Source organism: Urocampus carinirostris, chromosome 15 (assembly GCF_059441175.1).
Source record: "Urocampus carinirostris isolate Australia breed hairy pipefish chromosome 15, RoL_Ucar_1.0, whole genome shotgun sequence".
In the NCBI taxonomy this organism is placed as follows: domain Eukaryota; kingdom Metazoa; phylum Chordata; class Actinopteri; order Syngnathiformes; family Syngnathidae; genus Urocampus; species Urocampus carinirostris.
This window is the reverse complement of record NC_142363.1, coordinates 5,978,993-6,002,086: the sequence shown is the minus strand read 5'-3', so window position 1 is coordinate 6,002,086 and position 23,094 is coordinate 5,978,993. Positions and strand designations below refer to the sequence as shown.

Below are 23,094 nucleotides of genomic sequence, written 5' to 3'. Positions count from 1 at the left end.
AAATGCACAGTAATAAACAAAACAACACAACGATTCCTGGTGTATGATACCATAATGTCTTAAAATCGCGTTAGAGGCCACAGAAAACCGTCTAGCAAAACAAATCCGGCCTGCCGGCCTTGACTTTGACACAGGTGCCATAGGCACACAATACAAATTCATTCAAAATAATTAAGTCCAGTGAATGAAATAAGGCAATGATGTTTTTGCCTCTTTTATTAAAACCACATTTTTCTATTTTTATTTTACACCTCTTAAGTCCAAGATAAGAGAAACGTTCTTGTCCATCGTGGAAAATCATTACGTCTCCTGACAGTTTCAGTCTTCCAGCAGTATATCAAGTTCTTCTAATGGCAATCGGACTCGCAACTCTTTCTCTGTCATCAGATCAACGAACTCTTGCAGATGATCTGGAAATAGCTGCACTGCATCCATGTACAATCCCTGGAACACAAATTTGACAATATTTTAATCGTATAATAACTAACGTATTTATTCATGTAAAACGTGCACTCTTGTATAAGTTGAACCCATATTTTTTTATGAAAACAATCTGTATAAGAGTTTAATATGCTTCTTTTAGCTCAAATTAAGCATTGGAGGTCACAAACGTGTTGGAAGTTTGGATAGTACTTTACCATATTATAAAAATGATTGATCAGTCGTAAATATGGCTGACCATATTTTCATAACATTGGATTCAATGGGGTTAGGCTGAACTCTTTCCCATCACGCTCCATTACGACGTTGTACGGCGTGGCCCCATGAGTAAAAATAGTATGATAATGAGATAAAATCTAAAAACTTATCCTATTTTATCTATAACCCTAGTGGTCAATGTCAGTGTTTCTCAACTGGTGGGCAAAATAGTGCCAAGAAGATGAAAAAAACGGAGGGTCAATACACCCAACAGAAGAGGAAGATAATGGCCTGCTCAATCTCTTCTTCCTACTCAGTCAATCAGCGCTGTCTCGATAGTGTTTGAGAGGGACCACATCTCATTGTCTTTTGGTTTTGGTGGTTTTATTTCATGTTTCTTCCCATATTAATGGATCCCGAAAAAGTTAGTGATAAGGGGAAGGAAAAGTTGAAAACAAAGATTGAGCCGCAGAAGGAAATCCTTGCGAAATACAAAAATGGTGTAAAAGTGTCTTCTATTGAAGCGCTGTTTGTAAATGGTTAAAAACATGTTATATTTTTATCTTTTACCAGTATATAAATCTTTGTTCTCTATATAATTAAATATTTATCGATGTTTATACGATTGATTAATATTTTGGTAGCAAATTACCATTAGTATGTGGCTATTTTAAAGAAGTTTTAGAGGGTCGCTTGAAGTTGTTTTGCTGGTCTTTTTTAAAAAAAAAAAAAGATGAATATACGATACTATCTCTGCTTTAAACTACACAATAATTTTATTCAATACATTTGAAAGGTAGATTTTTTTTTCTTTTTTGGGGTTTTGGGTTGTCATTTGGATGGAATGGTGTGTCCTGAAGTCGATCAGTAGAGTGCCGCTGGTATAGTGGCTAAAATTCGGTGCTTACACTGCCGCAATCAGGGGTCGAATCCCGTTGCATCCAAATTGTAAAAAAAAAAGTGGTCAACAGTATATTTAATCATTGCTCAAACATGGTAATGTAATACCTTGAGACATAATATTTAACGTGCACCCAAGGTATGAGTTATTTTTGGGGTTCAAAAAAATGTTCATAATACATGAATTAATACAATATCCTGATTGTACATATTAAGAAGACAGATTCTGCTGTTGAGAAGCCAACCTACCTTCACCCAGGGAATGTTCTGTAAAGCTCTGTAGAAGAGACCCTTGGCTTTATCCATCTTACCCTCGGACATCTATGAATACACACATGATATATAATATCCACTTTTTCAGTTTTACAAGTTATGCTAATTTACATCATAGTTTCTGAAAGAGTGTCTTATCTGTTTTGGAAAAAATTATCAATGTCAATCTACACATTACTTTCCTCCTTATGTACTTACTATAAGGCAAGTATAACAGTTATTTTCCGGCAAAAGTCAAACATTTGTAAGACAATAAAAAAAAAAAAATACATTAACTAAAGCAAAATTATTATTTAACTGATACCACTTACTGAGCTGTTGTTGTGAGAAATATTGAATTCTATTTGAGACACTTTAGTGACAACAATTTAAATGTTAACAGGTTAAATGTTGCAGAGTAAAGTTATTATTTGACCACTAAGGGTCGCTGTATAGGGTAGAGAAATTGAAAACGAGTGCTATAAAGGAAGAATACAAACTACAGAGACTCAAAGTGACCAAACCGCACAAAATATTGATATTGCCGATTCAGAATGAGAGCTTAGATCTGATCGATACTATTGTCTTGGGATCTATACTCTCTACACATTTTAACTATTTCAGACGTACTGTACATCATAACTTTCAACTTTGAACAAATTGTGTAATGGAAGGTATTTTTGTTACATTGCTGCTTTTTTGGTTTGACTCTCTTGACTTTTTTTCAGAAACGGTTGTTTAGTAAGTAGTATTTTAATTTTTATAGTGTTAAAGTTTTTTTTACATAGTACTATCAACACTTTCTAGCTTCATTTTCAAAATATTGTGCAATGCAAGGTATTATAGTTGTCATGTTGACATTGTTATATTTGTATTTTAGTTACATTGTTGCTCTTTTTGGTTTGAGTCTCTTGACTCTTGTTCTGAAGCAGTTTTTAAGTAGAAGCATTTGTTTTATAATGTAAACGTTTGCATTATCTTTCTTAAAAATTCTCTTTTTTTCCTCCCGTCATGATTCATAAAAGCCGGGGCTGTGAAAAGGGCAGAAAAATGGTGCGGTTTGATCACTTTGAGTCTCCAAAGTTTGTATAGTCTTTATTTTCTGTAGCACTACTTAATATAGCAAACTGTAGTGTTGTCTGATTGGGGCCAACCTCGACCCACTGAGCACCGTAAATTCCGGACTATAAGCCGCTACTTTCCCCCCAAATTGTTTAAGGGTTATTGTTCTATCTTCGTTATTCATTATCCATTATCCATTATCGGTCAGTTCATAATACGCTACAAAGCCTAGGAGCCGGGACACTTACTCTCAGCCAAAAGGCCAAGCTAAGGTCCTAGCCCTAAAGCCTTGCTGCGATCATTGCGAATGCACCGTTACCGGAGTTTGCTGTAATCCTAACGAATACGGCATTTCCTTAACAGACCAATTTAAAGGTATGCGAGCGTGTTGTTAGTAGCGTGAGGCGACCTCCCAAAGGCACGGTTTAGGATGAAAGTTATATTATTATTATTAAAGCTTTGAAAACTCTCTCGATGTACCGTCTTTCTTTGTAAATATGTGTAATATGTATTTGCAACTGTATATTTTTGTAATGTATTTATTTGAGAAACTTATTCTGCACGAGCAAATTAAAAAAGAGGGGTGGAGCAAACACGGGCTGATGGAAAGTGGGGACCGGTAAAGGTGAGTTTTTGTGGACACCGCGGACAATAATGGATATATATTTTTCCCACCCTTACCTTTGGAAATATACACTTTTTTTCCTTGGATTACTATCAATGGGCACCCAGAATCTGCAGGTCTGCAACAAATTTTAAGTATATCATTTTACGTTCATTTTGGCGGCTGTGATTTTTGGACTGTGTACTTCAATGAAGGACATTTAATTTCAATCGCGGGACTTGAAGTTTGGCTTGGATTAATTTTTCGTGTTTTTTTGATGTGGGTGCATGCAGCTTATATACAGGTGCGGCTTGTGTATGGACAAAATCGGTTTTCCCCTTAAAATGTGATGGGTGCTGCTTATAATCAGGTGCGCTCTATAATCCGGAATTTACGGTAAATTGAATTGAGACCGGTGATTTAAAACCTTGAATCACTTTTTCCAGGATATGAGAAGGGCTTGATCACATAGGAGGAAAAACATGGAAGGATATGCAATTTTAAAATCTCACCAGGTAGTGCATGTACATCCTCCAAAGTAAAGGACAATGGGCGCCAGACTCGGAAGTTACGGCGCTTTCAAACAATCCGCAGATTCGATTGCTGAGACCGTTCTCTGGCAGGACACTCAAAGCTGCGCTTGTGTCACAGGATCTGTGCTTGCCATAAATATTTGAGAGGCAATTAGGAAAGAATCATCGGAAAATCTTGGAATAATGCTTTCCTGTGTTTTTTTTTTCCATTCCTACGGGGTTTGTGCACCTATTTAGGGACAAATTCAAGGACTTTTCAAGCAGTTTTGAGTAAAATCCATTTTTCCAATACCTTCAAAGGATGCAATCTAGCGCCAGTCAAAATAATGTATTTTTTTGTAGGCTTTAATGAATAAAATAAAGTTGCTATCTTGCTGCTAGCTCATTCTTTGTGTTATTTTGATCTGTTCTATCAATGATGTATGATCATTTTGTGTCAATGGGCTGCTATAAACTGAAATTAATTCAGCCATTCTACTTCAACAATGCACGCGCAAATTCAATACGTCACACCTGTTTACAAACACGGAAAAGGCTTTATATATGCTGGGTTATAGTGGGAATTCAATACGAAAAACAAAAAGGAAAGAAAGTACCATATGTATAAAAAGCTGAAAAATGAGCCGAATATGGACTCATTTTAATGATATTGATTGTTCTGAAGCAGAGTTCTTTCAATCTTTCAACTTTAGAGACTGCTGATCTTTTGCCTTTTGTTTTACTTATTAATTTTTTTTTTAAAATGCGTGTTTTTAGAAAATCTGTGTATAAAGTGGTTCAAATAAAATTGTAAATAGTTATTTTGCAATTTGTCATTTATTTATAGCACTGATTCACATTTTATTGTTTTTCATGTTCAGGGATTAGTGTTGTTGTTCGACTTTGAATCTCTTCAGTGAGTAAAAAGCTAATATTGTTTTGAATTTTCCTTTTTTTGTAGATCAGTCAATACTTTAATTTTAATTGCATGTGTTTTTCACGGTCTGCCTTTAAAACATAAGAGATTAATAAGTAGTAAATAATTTGGTGCATAATGTTTTATAATTATTGATAATGTATCATTAAAAAAACACATCTGAGGAGCTATTTGGGAGCCGAGCTAAAAGAGCTGCAAAAATGAGCTGGAATTCTAGTCTGATAAACCTGTCCCCTTGAATGAGACGGTAAGAGATAGTAATGCTTCACATGACAACTCATTAAAGAGAACTGGAGACACCATTGGCGTCATTTTCACGCACTTTAAAATCAATCTTCATTTAAAAGCATGGTCCATCATGTCAGGCTGCCATGAAACATGGCAATTGCAACCACTTTAAGCATTTTCAACCACTTCATCCAAAATTCAAGCATTTTCCTGACATTTTAAAATACATATATTATTCAAGCATTTTAAAGATTTCAAGCACCTGTGGGAACCCTGTAGTATAGAATCATTGGGAAAATTGGAAAAACGTTTCCATGTGTTTTTTCCAGTCCTACCTCTGTGCTGCATCCACCAGCTGCTTTCTTTGTTGCTCGGCAACAATAGCAAAGAGAAGTGGCACTATGCTACTGCTGTCCTTTGCTACCGTGTAAAAAAAGCGACGGGCCCTTCCAGCGCTGTGGAAGTTATTCTCCATCTGAAAAGGTACCAGGTGTAAGAATAACAAATTCCAAATGGGTGTAGCTACTATAATTTCCAGACTACAAGCCTACTATTTTGCTACATTTGAAACACTATGGTGCTGCGTTATTCTGTTTTTTTCTTTTCCTGTTGGAACAGAGGTAAATGGCTAGCTGCTCTTTCAGCAAAACATTAGCTCTAAATACAAAACACCGCAGGGATGTTTTAGATCAGGGGTTGGTTTAATAATAGTCTGTAGTTTGCAATAATCTGTGGTCTTTACAGTCCTTTGAGACTCCTTGTGATTAAGGGCTATACAAATGAACATGACTTCACTTGACTAACCCTAGTGTTTAAGGGTTCTAACCAACCTGTCAGCAAATACAGCTTTGGGAGTGCCGCTTTGGTGACAACCAGTGGACATATTTAAAATTGCAAATAATTATTTGTCGCTGCTCCTACAAAAGATTTTCTCCTAGGGTCTACATGCTTCACGTAAGTAACCCTATTTGACTTCAATGCGGCAAATTTCGCTAAAAGACGAGGGATTTTAATGCCTGATGCTTATGGTTTGTACACCTTTTTCATTGCCAAATATAAGCACTTTTCACGCACCTTAAAGGTCACTTTTCAAGTACCTTCAAAGGAATAAATGCGGCGCCAATAGAGAACGTTGTTTTTTGGGTTGAATTTGATGTCTCAAATAAAGTCGCTATCTTGTTGCCTGCACATACTTTGTGCTATTTTGAGCTGTTCTTTTTTTTATGACCGAAGACCTTTTTTTTGTCAATGGGCTGCTATAAACTGACAGGAAGTCTGCGGTTCTGCTTCAACAATGCACATGCATCTTAAATATGTCACACGTTTTTACAAACACTGAAAGAGCTAAATAAATACAAATAGAAAGTCCTGAAAAATGAGCCAAATTTGGACTCATTTTAATTATATTGACTGCTTCGAAGCAGAGTGCATTCAATATTTTAATCAGCTGCTGATCTAAATAAGAAAATAATTTGGTGCGTAATATTTTATTATTATTGATAATATAAAGTTACAAAAAAAAACGAATAAATCTGAGGAGTCGTTAGGGAGCCTAAAGTGAGCCAAGCCAAAAGAGACGTTTTTTAAATAGAGCGGTCCTTTTAGGTGTTATGACGCTTCACATGACAACGCCATAGCGACAAGGCACCATAATAGGCGACTCCCTGTCATTTTCGCGCGCTACATATTTTAAAAAAACTTTTCATTTATTGCGAGGTCTAGATCAGAGACATAATAATAATTTCCTTGTATTGTCATTCTGTGTAACAATGTACACAGAACGAAATGTCGATTGCACCTGACCCGTTGTAGCGAGCCGATGCAGCCGCAGCCAACAGAGGGCGCCGCCGACCACTTTTTAAGTCTTAGGAATGACTCGGCCGGGGCGCGAACCACCGACCTCCCAGTCTCAAAGCGGGCGCCTTACCATCTAGGCTACTGAGCTGGACATGGCCATGGCAACAATCTTAAGCATTTTCTCAGGATGTTAAGAATGAATTGATGACTTTTGCATGGCTTTACCTGTACGTATTTGCACCAGAGAGGGGCACAGCTCGGCCACATTGAAAGAGCGGATGTGAGAGTGTCCCTCAGGGTCGCCAGCGGAAACACACTCACGCTCATGTGGTACTCAAGCAGCGACGTCTCCTGCACCGATAACTTCTCACACTCGAAGGCTAATCTGCGGACTAACAGTGTGCTATCCGAGTGGGGAATGTCAGACCCATTTCCTTTGTCAGACGTTAGTGCGCGGTGGAGCTCATGCATCCGCTCTCTGGCCTTGCTGTAGACGGCGAGGGCCATTTTTATGCCCATAGTGAGGTACTGGAAAAGAGCATAGCAGCCTACCAGATCTTTCAACCTCAGCTTCTCTTCTCCAACAAATCCTAGTAAAAGAATAACAAAACGCAATTTTAAATGATTACAAGACTAGAATTAGAATACTGTAATCTATATATCTATAAGAACTAGGGCTCCAACAACTAATAAAATAGATTCAAATCGATTATTAAAAGCGTTGGGAATTCATTAGGTCATCAATTCATTGTGTCGAACGGTTTATGAGTCACTACGTAGGTTAAATCAATGCAAATAAAAGTGCACACAATTCTGTTGTGACACTGAGAGTTTCTGGTCCTGCAGAGGGTGCCAAGGATGTTTTTATAAAAAAATATCTTTCATTTACTTTTTAAAATTTTTTTTAATGAACATCATCATTCCAAACAAATTTGGCATGAAAGTTGGACTGTTTGGTCAATAAAAAAAAGTTAACAAAGAAACAAAGTGCTGCAGGGGTACGGAGAAACGAAAATCAGAAAATAAGTAAATATAATAAATAAAATAAAAATAATGTCTATCGTATCTAAAGATTTTTATTTGGTATTTGTTACTTGCTTATTTCATATTTTAATTGTTGTTTAATATTCTGTGTACAGAGGCCTATGGTGTCCTGAAATGTCCTTACTATGTAATTATTATTATTATAACCGTAGCGTATTATATAAAATGATGATACATATTAGTCGAAAAATATCGCAAAACATTGTTTGCAACAGAAATCGAACCCGGGTCGCAGCGGTTCTCACCGCAAACCACTAAAACACGACTGTTTGAGGTTTATTCTCTTGCTCGAATGTTTACACACGAGCCCAAAAAAACGTTAGAATGGTAAAAAACTGAAAGTAGTCGTAAACGACATAACACAAAAAAGGACAATGAGGGAAACAACTCTTGGGTGTTTCTCAAGATAAATCAATCAAAATCAATAAACTGAAGCCATATCCTCGCTAATGGGATGTGGCTAGAGTCAAGAACACACATTGATAAAACATTCATTCCCCTTCGCACTCCCAACCTGACACATAACATTAAGCCCATAGCACAACAAGGGGTGAGTTGCTGTGGCATGCAACTCTTTCTCTAGCAGATAGGCCGGACAGAATATGCAGGTGTACCCCCCCCTCCACATCCAATGCGTCAATATCAGTCAATTAACTATCCTTCACAACTCACATCTATCCCAAACACACTCAACCAACCTCCATCACGAGCACGTTTCACCCCTTTTATCCAACCATATGTGTACCTTCCTCTAATTCTATTTTCCACTAATTCTGCACTACAAAGGACTTCATCTTTCTTTCAATACGCCCAAACCATCTCTAAACATATTTATGAACCCTCTCACCACAGCAGTTCTTCTCCTTACTTCCTTAACCTATCCAGTCATGTCCCTATACACATACTACGCAAACATCTAATTTTAAAGATATTCAACCTATTACGCTCATTTACTCTCAAACCCCATGCTTCTGAACCATACATCACTGTTGGTACCTTCATACAATCCTCGTTTCGCATCGATTTTCAGATTTCAACATTTGAAAACTCCATTCGGCAATCCCATTGCCTTACACCCTTGCCAAAAACCATCTACCTCCTGCAACTTTAAACCACTCAACAAAATCTCCAAACCTACCTCACCACCTCTCAAACATCTCATTACCCTACTCTTGTCTGCTTTCAACTTGAGCTTCCTTCTCTTAGATAGTATCAACTCCACTCCCTGCTCTTACACGCACCTCACACAGCACTCCGTCCATATACAAATTGAACAGCCAAGGTGACATGACACACCCTTGCGTCAAACCCACTCTTTCTGGAAACCACTCGCTCGCTTCACTCCCCACTTACACAAGCTCTACCATCCTCCCACAAGGTTTGCACAGCACCTAGCAACCTGCCACCTACTCCATATATCCTCAACACTTGCCACAATGTCTCTCTATATATTGTGTCATATGCTTTCTCTAAATCCATAAATGCCCAATACACCTCTCTTCCTTTTGCTATAAACTTTTCACACAAATGTCCCACTGCAAAAATATTATCTGTATATCCCCTTCCTGTTCTAAACCCGCACTGGTCCTCCCCAAGTACTCCTTCTGTCTTATCTCTTATTCTTCTAATTAAAATCCTGCCATAAAGCTTTCCCACCACACTCAACAGACTAATATTTCTCGAATTACTACACACAAGCCTGACTCTCACCGCCACTACTCGGGTTCAATTACCGTATCACGTGAAGTTTTGGAAAATGAGGAGGTCAGCAATGTTTGTTGATTGAAACAATCACTGCACAATCATTGCTCAAATACGATATTTCTATAACTTTGTATAGTAACGCATATTTATAACTACTGTATGTATTTCAAGTATGGTAATGTGGACCTATAATTACTGAATGCATTTTCAATCTTATCCGGAGTTTTCTGCGGTACACAATGTCCACCGGGTTATAAGGCGCAATATTAAATTTCTGACCAAACTGTTTTTTAGGTGCGCCAAAAATATGGTGATAACATAGGTTTTTTTTTTTTAAATGTATGTCAAAATGTTAGCCCTTTGAGCATTTCAGTAGCAAAAAGTAGCTCTCAGATTCAACAATGTTGGTGACCCATATTATAGAGCTTAGTTAAATCTTGAGAGAACTTACCATCTTGTCTTGCCTGAGTATTGCTGAGATTTTGATTGAACACTGACAAATTGGCAGTCAGAGCTTGCTCATAAGACCTCCTAGCCTTGACGACGGCAACCGGGGAGACAGGTTTTACTGCCGAAGAGGGTGATAACGTTTTTCCTTCTGTAAGCCTCGTGAGCAAACACAAAGCTGGAGGCCCATCGCTATCGGCAGGCACGCTCGTGCCGTCCTCCACTTCAAGCCTCGCCCACAGAAGACACAGCTCACAGAGGGAGGGGTTGTCCAGTCCTTTTCCCTCGCCCAGTGCCAAGGCTGTAGAAAACACTTTCCGTGCCTCTTGGAGGTTGCCCATCATCCACTCTAAGTGGGCGAACTCCTGCCACATGGCCAGAGAAGAGCGGTTGTCCGGGTCTTTGAGTAGAGATTTGGCAATGCGCTTGCTGATTTTGCTCTGGGAGCGGAGACGTTTTTTATTGCCGTACATGCAACGGAACACCTAACAGAGTAGATTGCAGTAATATTGTATCCATATAAATAACGACACTTCAAAGGTTGACAAAATTACCGTGGTACCTCTTTATACGAGCAACTCTAAACACAAGAATTTCGGTATTACGAGTTTTCTTTGCAACAAAAATCTACCTCGCTATGCGGAATAAAATCCAGCTCACGAGCAGTCCCAAAAGCCACCACTAGAAACCGCTCAATGCTTGTGACTGCTCATTGCCAGCATCAGCTCGTCCAGTTTGCACAGGCAAACAACTACAAATAAACATTTGTACTGTTACCCTTTTTTTGTGTGTGTGTTCATAGTAACTTTAATTTTAAGTGTACAGTAAGTGCTTACATAACATCAATTTGCTTTTGATTTCATACCTGTCAACCTTTGCCAATGGCTCTCCTTATTGATGTTCGCAAATCCTCCCTTTTAAGCGATAATAAACCTTAAAAACACAATGTGGCACCTATTCACTCATATCAAAACAAACTAAGTAAAATACCGCGACAATATTAGCAAGATACAATTATATTGTCATCTGCTACAAGTGTCAGAGACAATCTGGATTAAATGGGCAAGACGAGATCGGTCTTATTTTAATGATATTTCTTACCCGTTTAAAAATAGTTATACGGCGTACACAATGTTATGGTATGCGACTTCCTATGAAGCACGAGCATAAATCCGTTACGGCACCAATAAAAAAACGTATTTTGTTAATATCATCTCATCTATCTTATTACTGTAGTTTTTATATTTAATAACTATTAAAAAGGTGTTTTACTGATTAGGAAGTTGTGTAATAGCCATTAAGAATTTACTTGTGTATTTTTGGGAGAAAAAGAGGGGACCAATTACCAGTAGATTTTTATGATCTCAAATCGCTCATTATACGAGAAAAATCAAGCTTCAAGCACAATCCTGGAATGACTTAAGCTTGTAAAAAGAGGTACCACTGTAAAGTACCTACCTTAAGTTTCTCATACTGCATTCGGCACAGAGACACGACAGCTCGTTGTTGAGATGAAAGAATGGGTTGGAGCGTGTTCAACATTGTGTTGACAAACTTCTCCCCTTGCTTTCCGAGGCCTGCCCATTTCCTAGTTCCCTCCAGTGTGTTCATGTGACCCACGGAATTCCCCCCGAGGCATGCTGGGTTGTATGAGGTCAGAGCACGTCGGGGGGCACTACCTTTAAAAGTTATCGAGGGTTAGACTTGTTGTATGGAGGACCGATCCTGCCATATGTAGAAAGCAATGAATAAACAAATAAATACCTAAAAAATATATGCCTGATAAATGAACTGACGTATAAACAAATCATATAATACGTAAATATATGACATAAATGCGACTTATTAGATATGCATTTTGTCATTTGTTTATTTTGTCATGCATTTTGTTGTGTACTTTGTCATTTAGTTGTATGCAACGCTATTATTGAGCTGCCAGAAGTTAAATGGTAGAATAGATTAATGTTCAGAATTTTCAGACCTTTTCCGACCCCCAAAAATAACTAAAACTTGATCCTTTCTGTTCATTCACTGTGGGTGTGACAAACGCTTTAATGAAAAGCAGCCATTTGGAAAAAAAAAAAAAAGTTTATTAAATAAATTGCCACAATCCCGAAATTGCATACTTCCCATACAAAGTTGTACAGCAATGACAACTATTCATCAAATGTAATGCAACATGAATTAACTTGGTTTTTGAGTTTTTCTTTGCCCTCATGTAGGTTTTAGATCAAGGGATGTGGTAATAATAGTCTGTGGTTTGCAATAATCGGTGGTCTGTGAATCCCTTTGAGACTCCTTAAGGGCTATACAAATAAACAGGACTAAATCTTGACTTTTGCCACAACAAACTGTTATTCAGTGGTGGCCCAGTTGCCTGAGCGTTTCACGGATGAAGAAAGGCAATGCAGATCATCATTGCACTTGTTAATCATCTAATTTGAATAATGACAAAATATGGACTAGAGTTTCTGAAAATGTATGTATATGTTATGACATTGAATGAGTTAATAAAGCTCATCACACTACTTCATTATTGTTGTTTTTATACATTTTAATTATGAGTTGCGTCGTTCGTTTAAGGTGTCCTAAAAATAAAAATATTTTCTCTATTAAGTATGGATTAACAAAGCCCAACCGTTCAAAGAGCCCTTATACTTTATTTTCCACTGCGCTTATCTGTGTTTACCTTACTTTTAACAGAGCTGTTGGGGGCAGAACACATTCGGTCCCAGGAATGTGGACTGTGGGAAATGCTGGAGAAAGATGTCATGCTCGTCCCTATGGGTTTTTGTTTTGTTTTTATCTGTTCGTGTAGCATGAAAATTGTAAAAGTAAGAAAAGTTTAGCTTCAAGTAAACTCCAAACACTACCTCAAACTCCGAGGAATATGAAAAAAGAAGAATATGTTCAAGCGCTTCCAAGAAATGCAGTTACTTGCACGCACGTTATTAACGAGCTGACTGAGGCTGCAATGATGACATAAGCCAGGAGATGGCAGCAGAGAATAACAAAGTTCTAAATTTAGCTTCCTTTAAGGTGGGGTGCGTAGTTTGAAGTGTCTTTAAAAAGTTATAAATTGAAGATTTGATCTATTATGTGTTAACAATGGGCAACTGAGTTCAAAGAACATTCATATATTTATTTATTTTCACTGCGCCTATCTACTTTTATCTTAATTTCATCATTACTCAGCGCAATAGGCCGGACAAAATGAATAAGGGTCGAGCGTTGATGGTGAAGTGTTATTTCACATGCATATTTTTTCGACGATGAAAATGGTAAAAGAAAAGGAAGTAAGAAAAGATGAAAAAGAAGTTTATTTTAGCGGGTCTAAGAGAGACACATACGTGCACGCTGCACAAAAGCAGCGTAAAAGAGGCTGCAATGATGATTTTAGCCAGAAGATGGCGTGAGCAAATAGAATGATTTTAAGTTTAATACACCACCATTAAAAATACAACTTTTGTTGTAGTAGTCAGTAAATATTCACCCTGAGTGAGAAGGTCTAGGTCCTCTAGCAGTATGTCAGGGTGAGTCATCCTTGCAGACTGCACAGTGTCCACTGGCAGTCCTAAAAATGATAGGAAATTGAGAAGAAGTTGGAGTTGAAGCTCTGGCGATGACAGGCAAATTAAAGAAGAGCCAATGTCGTCAAACAGCACCTTGAGACACAAAAACGACAGATAGGGGTTTAAGTCATTACCTGCTAGCCTACCATAAATTCCGGACTTAAGTGCACCCCTGAGTAAAGCAGCATACGCAGATTTAAGGAAGAAACCCAACTTTGTTTTTGTACAAGCCACACCGGAGTTTGAGCCGCAGGTTTAGACAGCCATGAAAATGAACTCAATTACCTCAATTTCATAAATTTGAAAATTAACAAATTTAGACACTTGTTTGCAGACTTTTGGGACAAAAATGTCATATTGGGAAAATATACACGATAGTTAGTCACCTGCTGCCACAATAAAATGTTCAATCAGCTAACACTGCTAGTAAGAAAGATTCCTAGCATTAGTGTATGATTTTTGTGGCACTCGTGTGTATATGTAAAAGCCAATTTAATTAATATTGACTGCTACAGTAGTCATTTTTTATTTTTGACATCTGCGGACAGGGTCCGCAAACGAGTGTCACAATGTGTTACTTATCTTAGACATTTCCCCACTGATTCTACCAAAATTGCGATCTTACTCCATGGGCAGAGTGGGAATCTTGTTCATCCGTTCATGCGCCTCACTAATTAAAGAGTCATAGTTTCGTGCGCCGTTTACCCGCCGTTTAATTTCGTCACTTTGACATTCAGAGTATTTAGCAGACATTGCGATGCTTTGTTTTAACAAAACAGTCACATTTCACCAGCCCGCACCAGTTTTATGCACGCTTCTAGGCACCAGCCAAGGCAAATGACCGCGCAGGACAGGGCCACGACAGGCACTATAGCTGGGGATGTCCGCAGTGCGCATTGCGACCATCCACCTAGCTACACGCTAGCAAAAAACAGAACAGCTGCATCCTATTATAAGCCGCAGTGTTGAAAAGGTAGGAAAATAAGGGGTAGCATGTAGAATTTACGGAACTTTTAACGGAAACTTTGATTCCACCTAATGGTTGTCAATGGCACCAAATGTTATAAGTTGTCACAATTCATCAGGGTTTGTAAACCTTTTTTAAATCAAAGCACTTTTCGAAGACTTTCAAAATCAATTTGCCAAATGTCCATAATCTAATACGTAATTCTTGCACTGATACACATTTCATAGAGCCCTGTTTAGGTGTAGCATAAACCCCCAACCAAATTTCAAGCACTTTTCAATCCTTGAAAAAACACCATGAAAATTCAAGCATTTTCATGGATTCCAGGCGTACAAACCCTGATTTATACAAAAAGGCAGCAGATTAAAGATTGTATACGAGTTTACTTGTCTCTCTGGGTCATCACAGTCATCTTCTGATTTTCCCTTAGCTTTTTCAGGTCTCCAAGGCAACCAATGCATAGCCTCACGTGATGACTCCACATCCAGCCACACCCGCCATCGTGGCTGGCTACGGTCCTTCACCTCTTCCTCATCCTCTTCTTCCTCCTCTTCTTCCTCTGTGAATTAAAAAAGATGCTCGATGTGCTTGGCAACCGGCATATTAACCACAATGACCTTCTGTGAAGCTTTTTAAACTGACAAAATCAGATGGAATGCTTTTGAGTTACCTGCAGGGGGCTGCACCCATCCTCCCCGTTCCTGTTGGACCATCCATGCTTTCCAACCTCTGGCATCAAACTCCCCAACTCTTGCTTCCCCGCTGTCCCAGAATGGCTCAAAGAAATCTACCTGCTCAAATCAAATAAACAATGTTCTTTTTCTTCTTCCTAATAAGCATATTTATTACAGTTGACGGCTGTAGTTGTAGAGATATTATTTTAACTAAGGTCCAAGCAAGGTGGCACTGAAAGGGGTAATAAACACCAAACATGGTTTTGCCTTTAGTGGAATACTTTCTTTAAATACATTTAATAAAATGATAATAAACAAATAGGAAATAATTACATCAAGTCCAATGTCAAGGACAAAAGTCAGCTTTTTTCAGATGATAAATTATGTGCAGACGCTCCCCGACTTACGTACAATCGACTTACGGATTCTGGCAGATACATTCATTTTTTTCGGGATGTCAAAAAATATCAAGTCATCCCTAAATAGCTAGGGCAGAAAAGCAGCCCCAGACGATCAAACAGCCACCACCATGTCTTATTGTCGGCGTCCTGTTCTTTTCTTCAAAAGCTGTGCCATCTTTACGTCAGATGTAACATACTGGACACCTTCCTAAAGTTACATTTCTGACTCATCAGTGCACAGAATGTTTCTCCAAAAGTCTTGAGGATATCAAGATGCTGAGATTCGATCTGCAACCTCAGTAGAACTGTTAAAATCTAGGCTTAAAACCCCCCCTTGTAATCTAAAGCTTATGAATGATCTATTTTTCATGTTGATGATGTCTCGTGTATTGTTTGTTGATGCCCTTGCACCACCAACTGCAGCCTAATTATTCTGGAAGGGGAATTACCTCATGTGCAGACCCTTGTCAATGTTACTTAATTTTCACATTCTGAGGTTTTAAGTTTTACTTGCCCTCTGTAGGCTTTAGATCGGAGGATGGTGCAATAATGGTCTTTAGAGCCCTTTGAGAATTCTTGTGATTAAGGGCTATAAAAATAAATATTACTTGACTATAAAACACATATTCCTAATAACTTAAAACACTCAAAAATTAATTAAAAATTAAAATACTATAATAAGATAAATAACACGATGTTAATGAAAAATACGAGTTTATGATGAGAATTTGTCATGGAGGAAGTTTGTAGATGCAGATGGGAGTGTACGCATGGTGGAAGAGGAGGAATGACGCACAAGAGATGGTAAATGCGATAAAAAAGCAAGAGTGCGCAGAATCAGGTCTGAAACGCACAAGCAAACTGGGACAAACTGATGCTGGTGGTGAGCGGTTTCTAGTGCAGGGGTCGGGAACCTATAGCTCCCGAGCCATATATGGCTCTTTTCATGAGTAAATATGGCTCAGAGATAAAATGTTACCATTTCACATTTTGCTGTGAAATTCCAAAGTATATGCGAGCCGAAGCATCCATTGCTTAGGACAAAAATGATGGTCAAAATGAGCCTCAACACTCTTAAGTAACCGAGGAAGGGAATTTTAAGTGCTATATTTATATGGGTCACATTGTCTTGTATTATGAATACTGCATAGATTCAATCAAAAAGTCTCGCTAAACGCCTTAGTGTCAACAAACTATTCTGGACCAGGGGTCGGGGACCTATGGTTCACAGGCCATATATGGGTCTTTGCATGAGTAGATGCGGCTCAGTGATAGAATGTTAATTGTGCAAATTCCATAGCGTTCCTACCTTAACCTGTGCATTGCTGAAGCTACTCTAATCACGTGTGGAGTTCGGCCCAGTATATAAAGAGCAAGTGTCACACCAACAGACCCCGTTTTAGCTGTAAATTGTTGAAGAATCCTTTATATGGAAGCTCATCAACATGGTGCTTTTTAAAAATGTTTGATAGAGGGAAAATATATGGTTTTTGTAGGACAAAACCGGACACAATCTTTCTGTAGCCACATATACAAAGAGTATGGCATGTATGTGAGAGTATGGTAGTGTGTGTGTGTGTGTGTATGAGAGTATAGTAATATGTGTGAGAGGATATACCGTATTTTCCGCACTATAAGGCGCACCGGGTTATAGGGCGCACCCAGAAAAAAGTTTTTGGTCCTATATTTGACATACATAAGACGCACCGGATTATAAGGCGCTACAATGGGAACGTCGACAAAACAGTCAGATAGTTCAGTCCAACTTATTACCCCCTTAACATTCCGAAAGCTTGCAAAGACGCAAATACGTGTCGAGAACACGTGCGGATGCGGTGTCTGTACGATGTCACTCAAATGCATCGTTCCATCATTCGGAAGGTTAAAGTCTTGGGATTCAAGAAATGCCAACCATTCCTTAGTTTCTATTTTCTTTTCCGCTCGCAACTTTACTGTGCATATGACAATAAACACTTGGAATTGAGTTTAATTTAAAAATAGACACTCCATTCCATCCATTATCTGCACCGCTTATCACAGAAACATCGAGTTCAGTCTGAAACAAGATACAGGGAAAATGAATAGCCGGAGTAGCTCACCGAAGTCGTTGTGTTCAATAATAATGTGCAGCCATGGTCCTCTTATATCCGTGTGTAGTAAATCCAGGAGAATAAAATATTTACAAATACAGAATAGTAAAAAATGCTTTCTCATTTCTCATTCATCTTTTTCGGCCAATTGCAGGCTTTGTTTTGCTGCTTAAGCCTATGCCAGCCTGTAAATGATAAAAAGGATCCGCCCCTTGACTCCCGAATAACTTTAGCCAATAGTGATCGATTCAACTGATGATTGACACATATTTTTCGGCCAATTGCAGGCTTTGTTTTGCCGCTTAAGCCTATGCCAGCCTGTAAATGATAAAAAGGATCCGCCCCTTGACCTCCGAATAACTTTAGCCAATAGTGATCGATTCAAATGATGATTAACTCATTGGTGTGCCAATGAAACACCGATAAATAAATCCCAGCATACACCACGGACTACTTGGCGTTCAGGGGAAAAACTAGTCGGCGGCTGCAAGTTAGTTGGAAGACTTTGCGACTTAATATTGATCCATATATAAGGCACACTGTATTATAAGGCGCATGGTCAGGTTTTGAAAAAAATAAAGGCTTTTAGGTGCGCCTTATAGTGCGGAAAATACGGTAGTTGTGTGCGTATGAGAGTATAGGAGTTCAGTGTCTTGCCCAAGCAAAATTTACATAGTGATATAACATAAGGCTTTGCATTTTTTGCGGCCACAGACATAATTTTTTGGTCCAATATAGCTTTTTGGTGAGTGTATGGTAAATGCAGTTTTTGATAACGTCCACATGATGGAAACAAAGTATCATGTAAAGTGGATCGTGTCCTTAGTACAATGCAATAAAACTCAAAAGATTATCTTTTACCAGATCAGTAGCCTAGATGGTAAGGCGCCCGCTTTGAGACTGGGAGGTCGCTGGTTCGCGCCTCGGCCGAGTCATACCTAAGACTTATAACATTGGTAAAATGGCGGCGCCCTCTGGTGGCTGCGGCTGCATCGGCTCGCTACAACGGGTCAGGTGTATCGACATTTCGTTCTGTGTACATTGTTACACAGAATGACAATACAAAGGAAAATATTATTATTATTATTATTATTAAAATCATAATCTGACAGTAGAGAAGTTATTTGTTTAAAAAAAAAAACTTTATAAAGTCATTTTATTTATTAACCAAATACTTGAGCCTGTAAAATGTGTTTTTTCTTGGGAATTTAATTAAACGTTTCTACATCACAGGTTTTAATAAACGTGGGACGTTTTGGAAACGCGACGTCCGCAAAAAACAAGCGATTACTGTATTGTCAATTTTACAAAAAAAATTCTAATGTGACTTTTGCAATTCAATAAATCTGCTTGATTTCAGATCAGGACACATGAAAGAGTGTGTCAATATTTTATCGTTTACCTGTTGTTTAGTGGGAAGTTTCTCTACACTATTTGGCTTAAAGAATGTAAAGTCCATCATGGCTTGAAAGAGTGAGAGGGCCTTCTCTGAGTGGCCGGACTGACGGAGGAAATGACACTGCTTGGTAAAGATATCTGAAATCGGATAACAAAACATTCAATACGTTAGTGACACATTGTGCAAAATCAACATACATCTGTTACCTAACATGTCCTCTTCAATCCCTGGTAGGGCTGGATGAGAAACCATGCTGCCTTCCCGGACAGCGCTGAGCATTGTTAGACACTTCCCGTATGCTGAGTTGACTTTTGTCACACTGAAGTTGCTGAAGTAGCTCTGGGTGAAGAGAAGATACTCCCTCCATAGGGGGCCACTATTTGGGTGCAGAAACACCTCAAATAAAAAAAAAACAGGAGTTAGCCGTTTGGATTGGTATTAAATGTTGTCACCAGTGTTGGCACTAACACCTTACAAAGGAACGCGTTCCTGGAACCTGAAACGCGATTACTCTTATCTGTAACGAGTATTGTAATACATTATCCGTAAAATTTTCAAACCATACTGTCTTTACTACACGGAGCATTATAGCCTTAGCATTGTTGCCAGCCGGCCGATGTTGATTACTGCATTGGAAATCTTCAAGCTACCCTTCCTCCTCTTTATGGCTCAAGGATACTATGTTCTTATTAAAACTTGAGAAGATCAAGTGCACTTTGAGAAGGTCTACCATGCAATTTTTCCAAAAACAGCTTTCCCCTAATTACTTACTTCACAAGGTTGGAAGGTTTGCCCTCCTAGATGCGTGTCTGATGATGTTGCTTTTTATTTTATTTTTTGTTGTGTATGTTTTTGTGTACACACACACATGGCAAACCCACATGAAGTCGAGCCGAAGTGGGGCAGAGGAGGCTGGCGTTCTTGTGTTTATGTTTGCATATGTACTCTATGATGTCATTTGACAAAAATCCACCAAGCATTTTTGTGAGGTCCAATTATTCTGCATATGTACTTGTTAAAACAGAAAAAGTACAACTAATGTTTAAAGGTAATTGTAAATTACCTTGCAATAAAAAATAATAGCACAAACTACGGAATATGAAGGGTTTATTGCTTCCACAGACGTTTTCTTATATTTCTTTGTATATGTGGCTACTTTAAAGCAGTTTGTGGGGGTCGGCTCCTATGCAAGTGTATACGGTAATTTGTTACTACACGCAGTGAAGAAAATAAGTATTTGAACACCGTGCTATTTTGCCATTTCTCCCAATAAGAAATAATGGAGGGGTCTGAAGTTTTCATCATAGGTGCATGTCCACTGTGAGAGAGATAAACTAAAAAGAAAAATCAAAATGCATGATTTTTTTAACAATGTATTTGTGTGATACAGCTGCAAATAAGTATTTGAACACCTGTGTGTCATCTAGACTTCTGACCCTGAAAGACCTGTTAGTCTGCCCATTAGAAGTCCACCTACACACCATGTATCATCCTGAATCAGATGCACCTGTTTCAGGTCTTTGGCTGCATAAAGACACTTGTCCACCCCATACAATCAGTAAGACTTTAACCTGTACCATGGCAAAAACCAAAGAGCTGTCCAAAGACACCAGAGACAAAATTGTACAGCTCCACATGGCTGGAAAGGGCTAAGGAGCAATTGCCAAGCAGCTTGGTAAAAAAGGTCCACTGTTGGAGCAATCATTAGAAAATGGAAGAAGCTGAACATCACGGTAAATCTCGATCGGAGTTGTGCCCCATGCAAGATATCAACTTGTGGGGTCTCTATGATTCTAAGAAAGGTGTGGAATCAGCACGGAACTACACGAAAGGAGTTGGTCCATGACCAGAAAAGAGCTGGGACCACAGATTCCAGGGTTACAGTAGGTAATACACTAAGACGTCATGATTCGAAATTATGCATGGCACAGCTGTTTCCCTGCTTAAACCAGCACATATCAAGGCCCGTCTTAAGTTTTCAGATGACCATTTGGATGATACAGAGGAGTCATTGGAGAAAGTTTTGTGGTCAGATGAGACCAAAATAGAACTTCTTGGTCATAATTCCTCTAAGCGTGTTAGGAGGAAGAAGGAAGAGTACAATCCGGAGAACACCATGCCTACTGTGAAGCATGAGGGTGCTTTGGGGGCGCTTTTCTCCGCATGGGACAAGACGAGTGCAGTGAATTAAAGAGAGGATCACTGGGGGCCGTGTATTGTGAGATTTGGGGGAACAACCTCCTTCCCTCGGTGAGAGCATTGAAGATGGGTAGTGGCTGGGTCCTCCAACACGTCAACGCCCCGAAGCACACAGCCAGGAAAGCCAACGAGTGGCTCTGTAAGAAGCATATCAAGGTTTGAACATGGCACAACCAGTCTCCATAGAATAGAATAGAATATACCTTTATTGTCATTGTTACAAATGGGCTAACATATTGTGACAACGAAATTGGGCATGACACTCCAGTTTTACACATTCATAGTGAGGTATGAGCAAGAAGATAAAGGAACAGAGAAGATAATGTTATAAGACAAGGGGGATAAGGCTATAGTTATAATTTACATGGTATTTACACAAGAAATGTCGGCATGTGGGATGTTACGTACAGGGTTGTCGTGATAACGTTGGTATCGTAACGGTTGTGCAATATTGCATTTGGTGCAAAGTCATCATAGTGCAAAAATAGTCAGCATGAAACAGAAAATGGTCAGACATTGTGCAATTTGAGCATTAAACGTTGTGCAGTCGACATGTGCAAGAACAAGACATGAGTAACATTATATTCGTATGAGGTAGTGGTTTTTTTTTTTTTTTTTTTTTTTTTGCGGTGTCTGTTTGAGCAGTGAACAAACATAGTGCAGACAGCATGTACGTGAGTACCATTTTACATACGTGTGAGGTAGTTTTTTTGCAACAGTTTTCAGTTTTTTGTGCGGTGTCTGTTTAGGGTGGTAATGGCTGTGGGGAAGAAACTGTCTCTGAGTCTGTTCGTTTTTGCTTTGTGTGACCTGTAGCGCTTGCCGGAAGGCAGCAGGTCGAAGAGATGGTGGCCGGGGTGAGAAAAGTCCTTGATGATGTTTTCTGCTCTGCTGAGGTAGCGAGAGCAGGCAATGTCCTCCAGACTGGGCAGAGAGCAGCCGACGATTCTCTGGGCTGTTTTGATGATCCTCTGGAGCTTTTTCCTGTCTGCTGCTGTGCACCCAGCATACCACACCGTGATGCAGTATGTTAGGATGCTCTCCACTGTGGCTTTGTAGAAGGACACCTGCAGCTGCTGTTTTAGGTTATTTTTCCTGAGCAATCTCAGGAAGTGCAGTCGCTGCTGGGCCTTCCCTACCACCGCTCTGGTATTTGCAGACCAGGAGAGGTCGTCGGAGATGTGCACGCCCAGGAATTTGAACGAGTGGACTCTCTCTACACAGTCCCCTTTTATGATGAGTGGTGCTGGATTCCTGCTATTCCTTCTGAAATCCAGAATCAGTTCTTTTGTTTTTGTGGTGTTCAATATGAGGTGGTTTTCCGAACACCACGTTGAAAGTGACTCAACCTCATCCCTGTATGCCGCCTCGTCCCCTTCAGAGATGAGGCCGATCAAGGTGGTATCGTCAGCGAACTTAATGATAGTGTTTGTGGGGTGGGTCGGTGAGCAGTCGGAGCTGTAGAGGGTGAAAAGCAGGGGGCTCAGTGCACAACCTTGGGGGGAGCCAGTGTTCAGTGTTAGGGTGGGAGAGACGTGGGTACCGAGTTTCACCGACTGTGGGCGGTTGGAGAGGAAGTCCATTATCCAGTGGCAGATGGAGGGAGAGAGTCCTAGGCGTGCAAGTTTCTCCACCAGGATCTCCGGGATAATGGTGTTGAAGGCTG

The 23,094-nt window shown here is 39.2% G+C and overlaps 1 protein-coding gene across 3 annotated transcripts in view; it reads right to left on the bottom strand.

The window, feature by feature from the left end:
• Positions 1 to 201: 201 nt before the first annotated feature.
• The window catches only part of nrde2 (NRDE-2, necessary for RNA interference, domain containing), a 37,926-nt gene continuing 15,033 nt past the window's right edge, over positions 202 to 23,094 (bottom strand). For all 3 annotated transcript variants that reach the window (XM_088353942.1, XM_088353941.1, XM_088353940.1), the window contains 12 exons: positions 19,436 to 19,625; positions 19,233 to 19,366; positions 15,336 to 15,456; positions 15,052 to 15,224; positions 13,620 to 13,791; positions 11,585 to 11,805; positions 10,131 to 10,611; positions 7,157 to 7,521; positions 5,470 to 5,609; positions 3,970 to 4,111; positions 1,789 to 1,860; positions 202 to 444 (listed from right to left, as the gene is read on the bottom strand). In XM_088353942.1, coding sequence (XP_088210068.1) covers positions 319 to 444; positions 1,789 to 1,860; positions 3,970 to 4,111; positions 5,470 to 5,609; positions 7,157 to 7,521; positions 10,131 to 10,611; positions 11,585 to 11,805; positions 13,620 to 13,791; positions 15,052 to 15,224; positions 15,336 to 15,456; positions 19,233 to 19,366; positions 19,436 to 19,625 — 2,337 coding nt within the window. In that variant the 3' untranslated portion in view covers positions 202 to 318. The remainder of the gene's footprint in view (positions 445 to 1,788; positions 1,861 to 3,969; positions 4,112 to 5,469; positions 5,610 to 7,156; positions 7,522 to 10,130; positions 10,612 to 11,584; positions 11,806 to 13,619; positions 13,792 to 15,051; positions 15,225 to 15,335; positions 15,457 to 19,232; positions 19,367 to 19,435; positions 19,626 to 23,094) is intronic.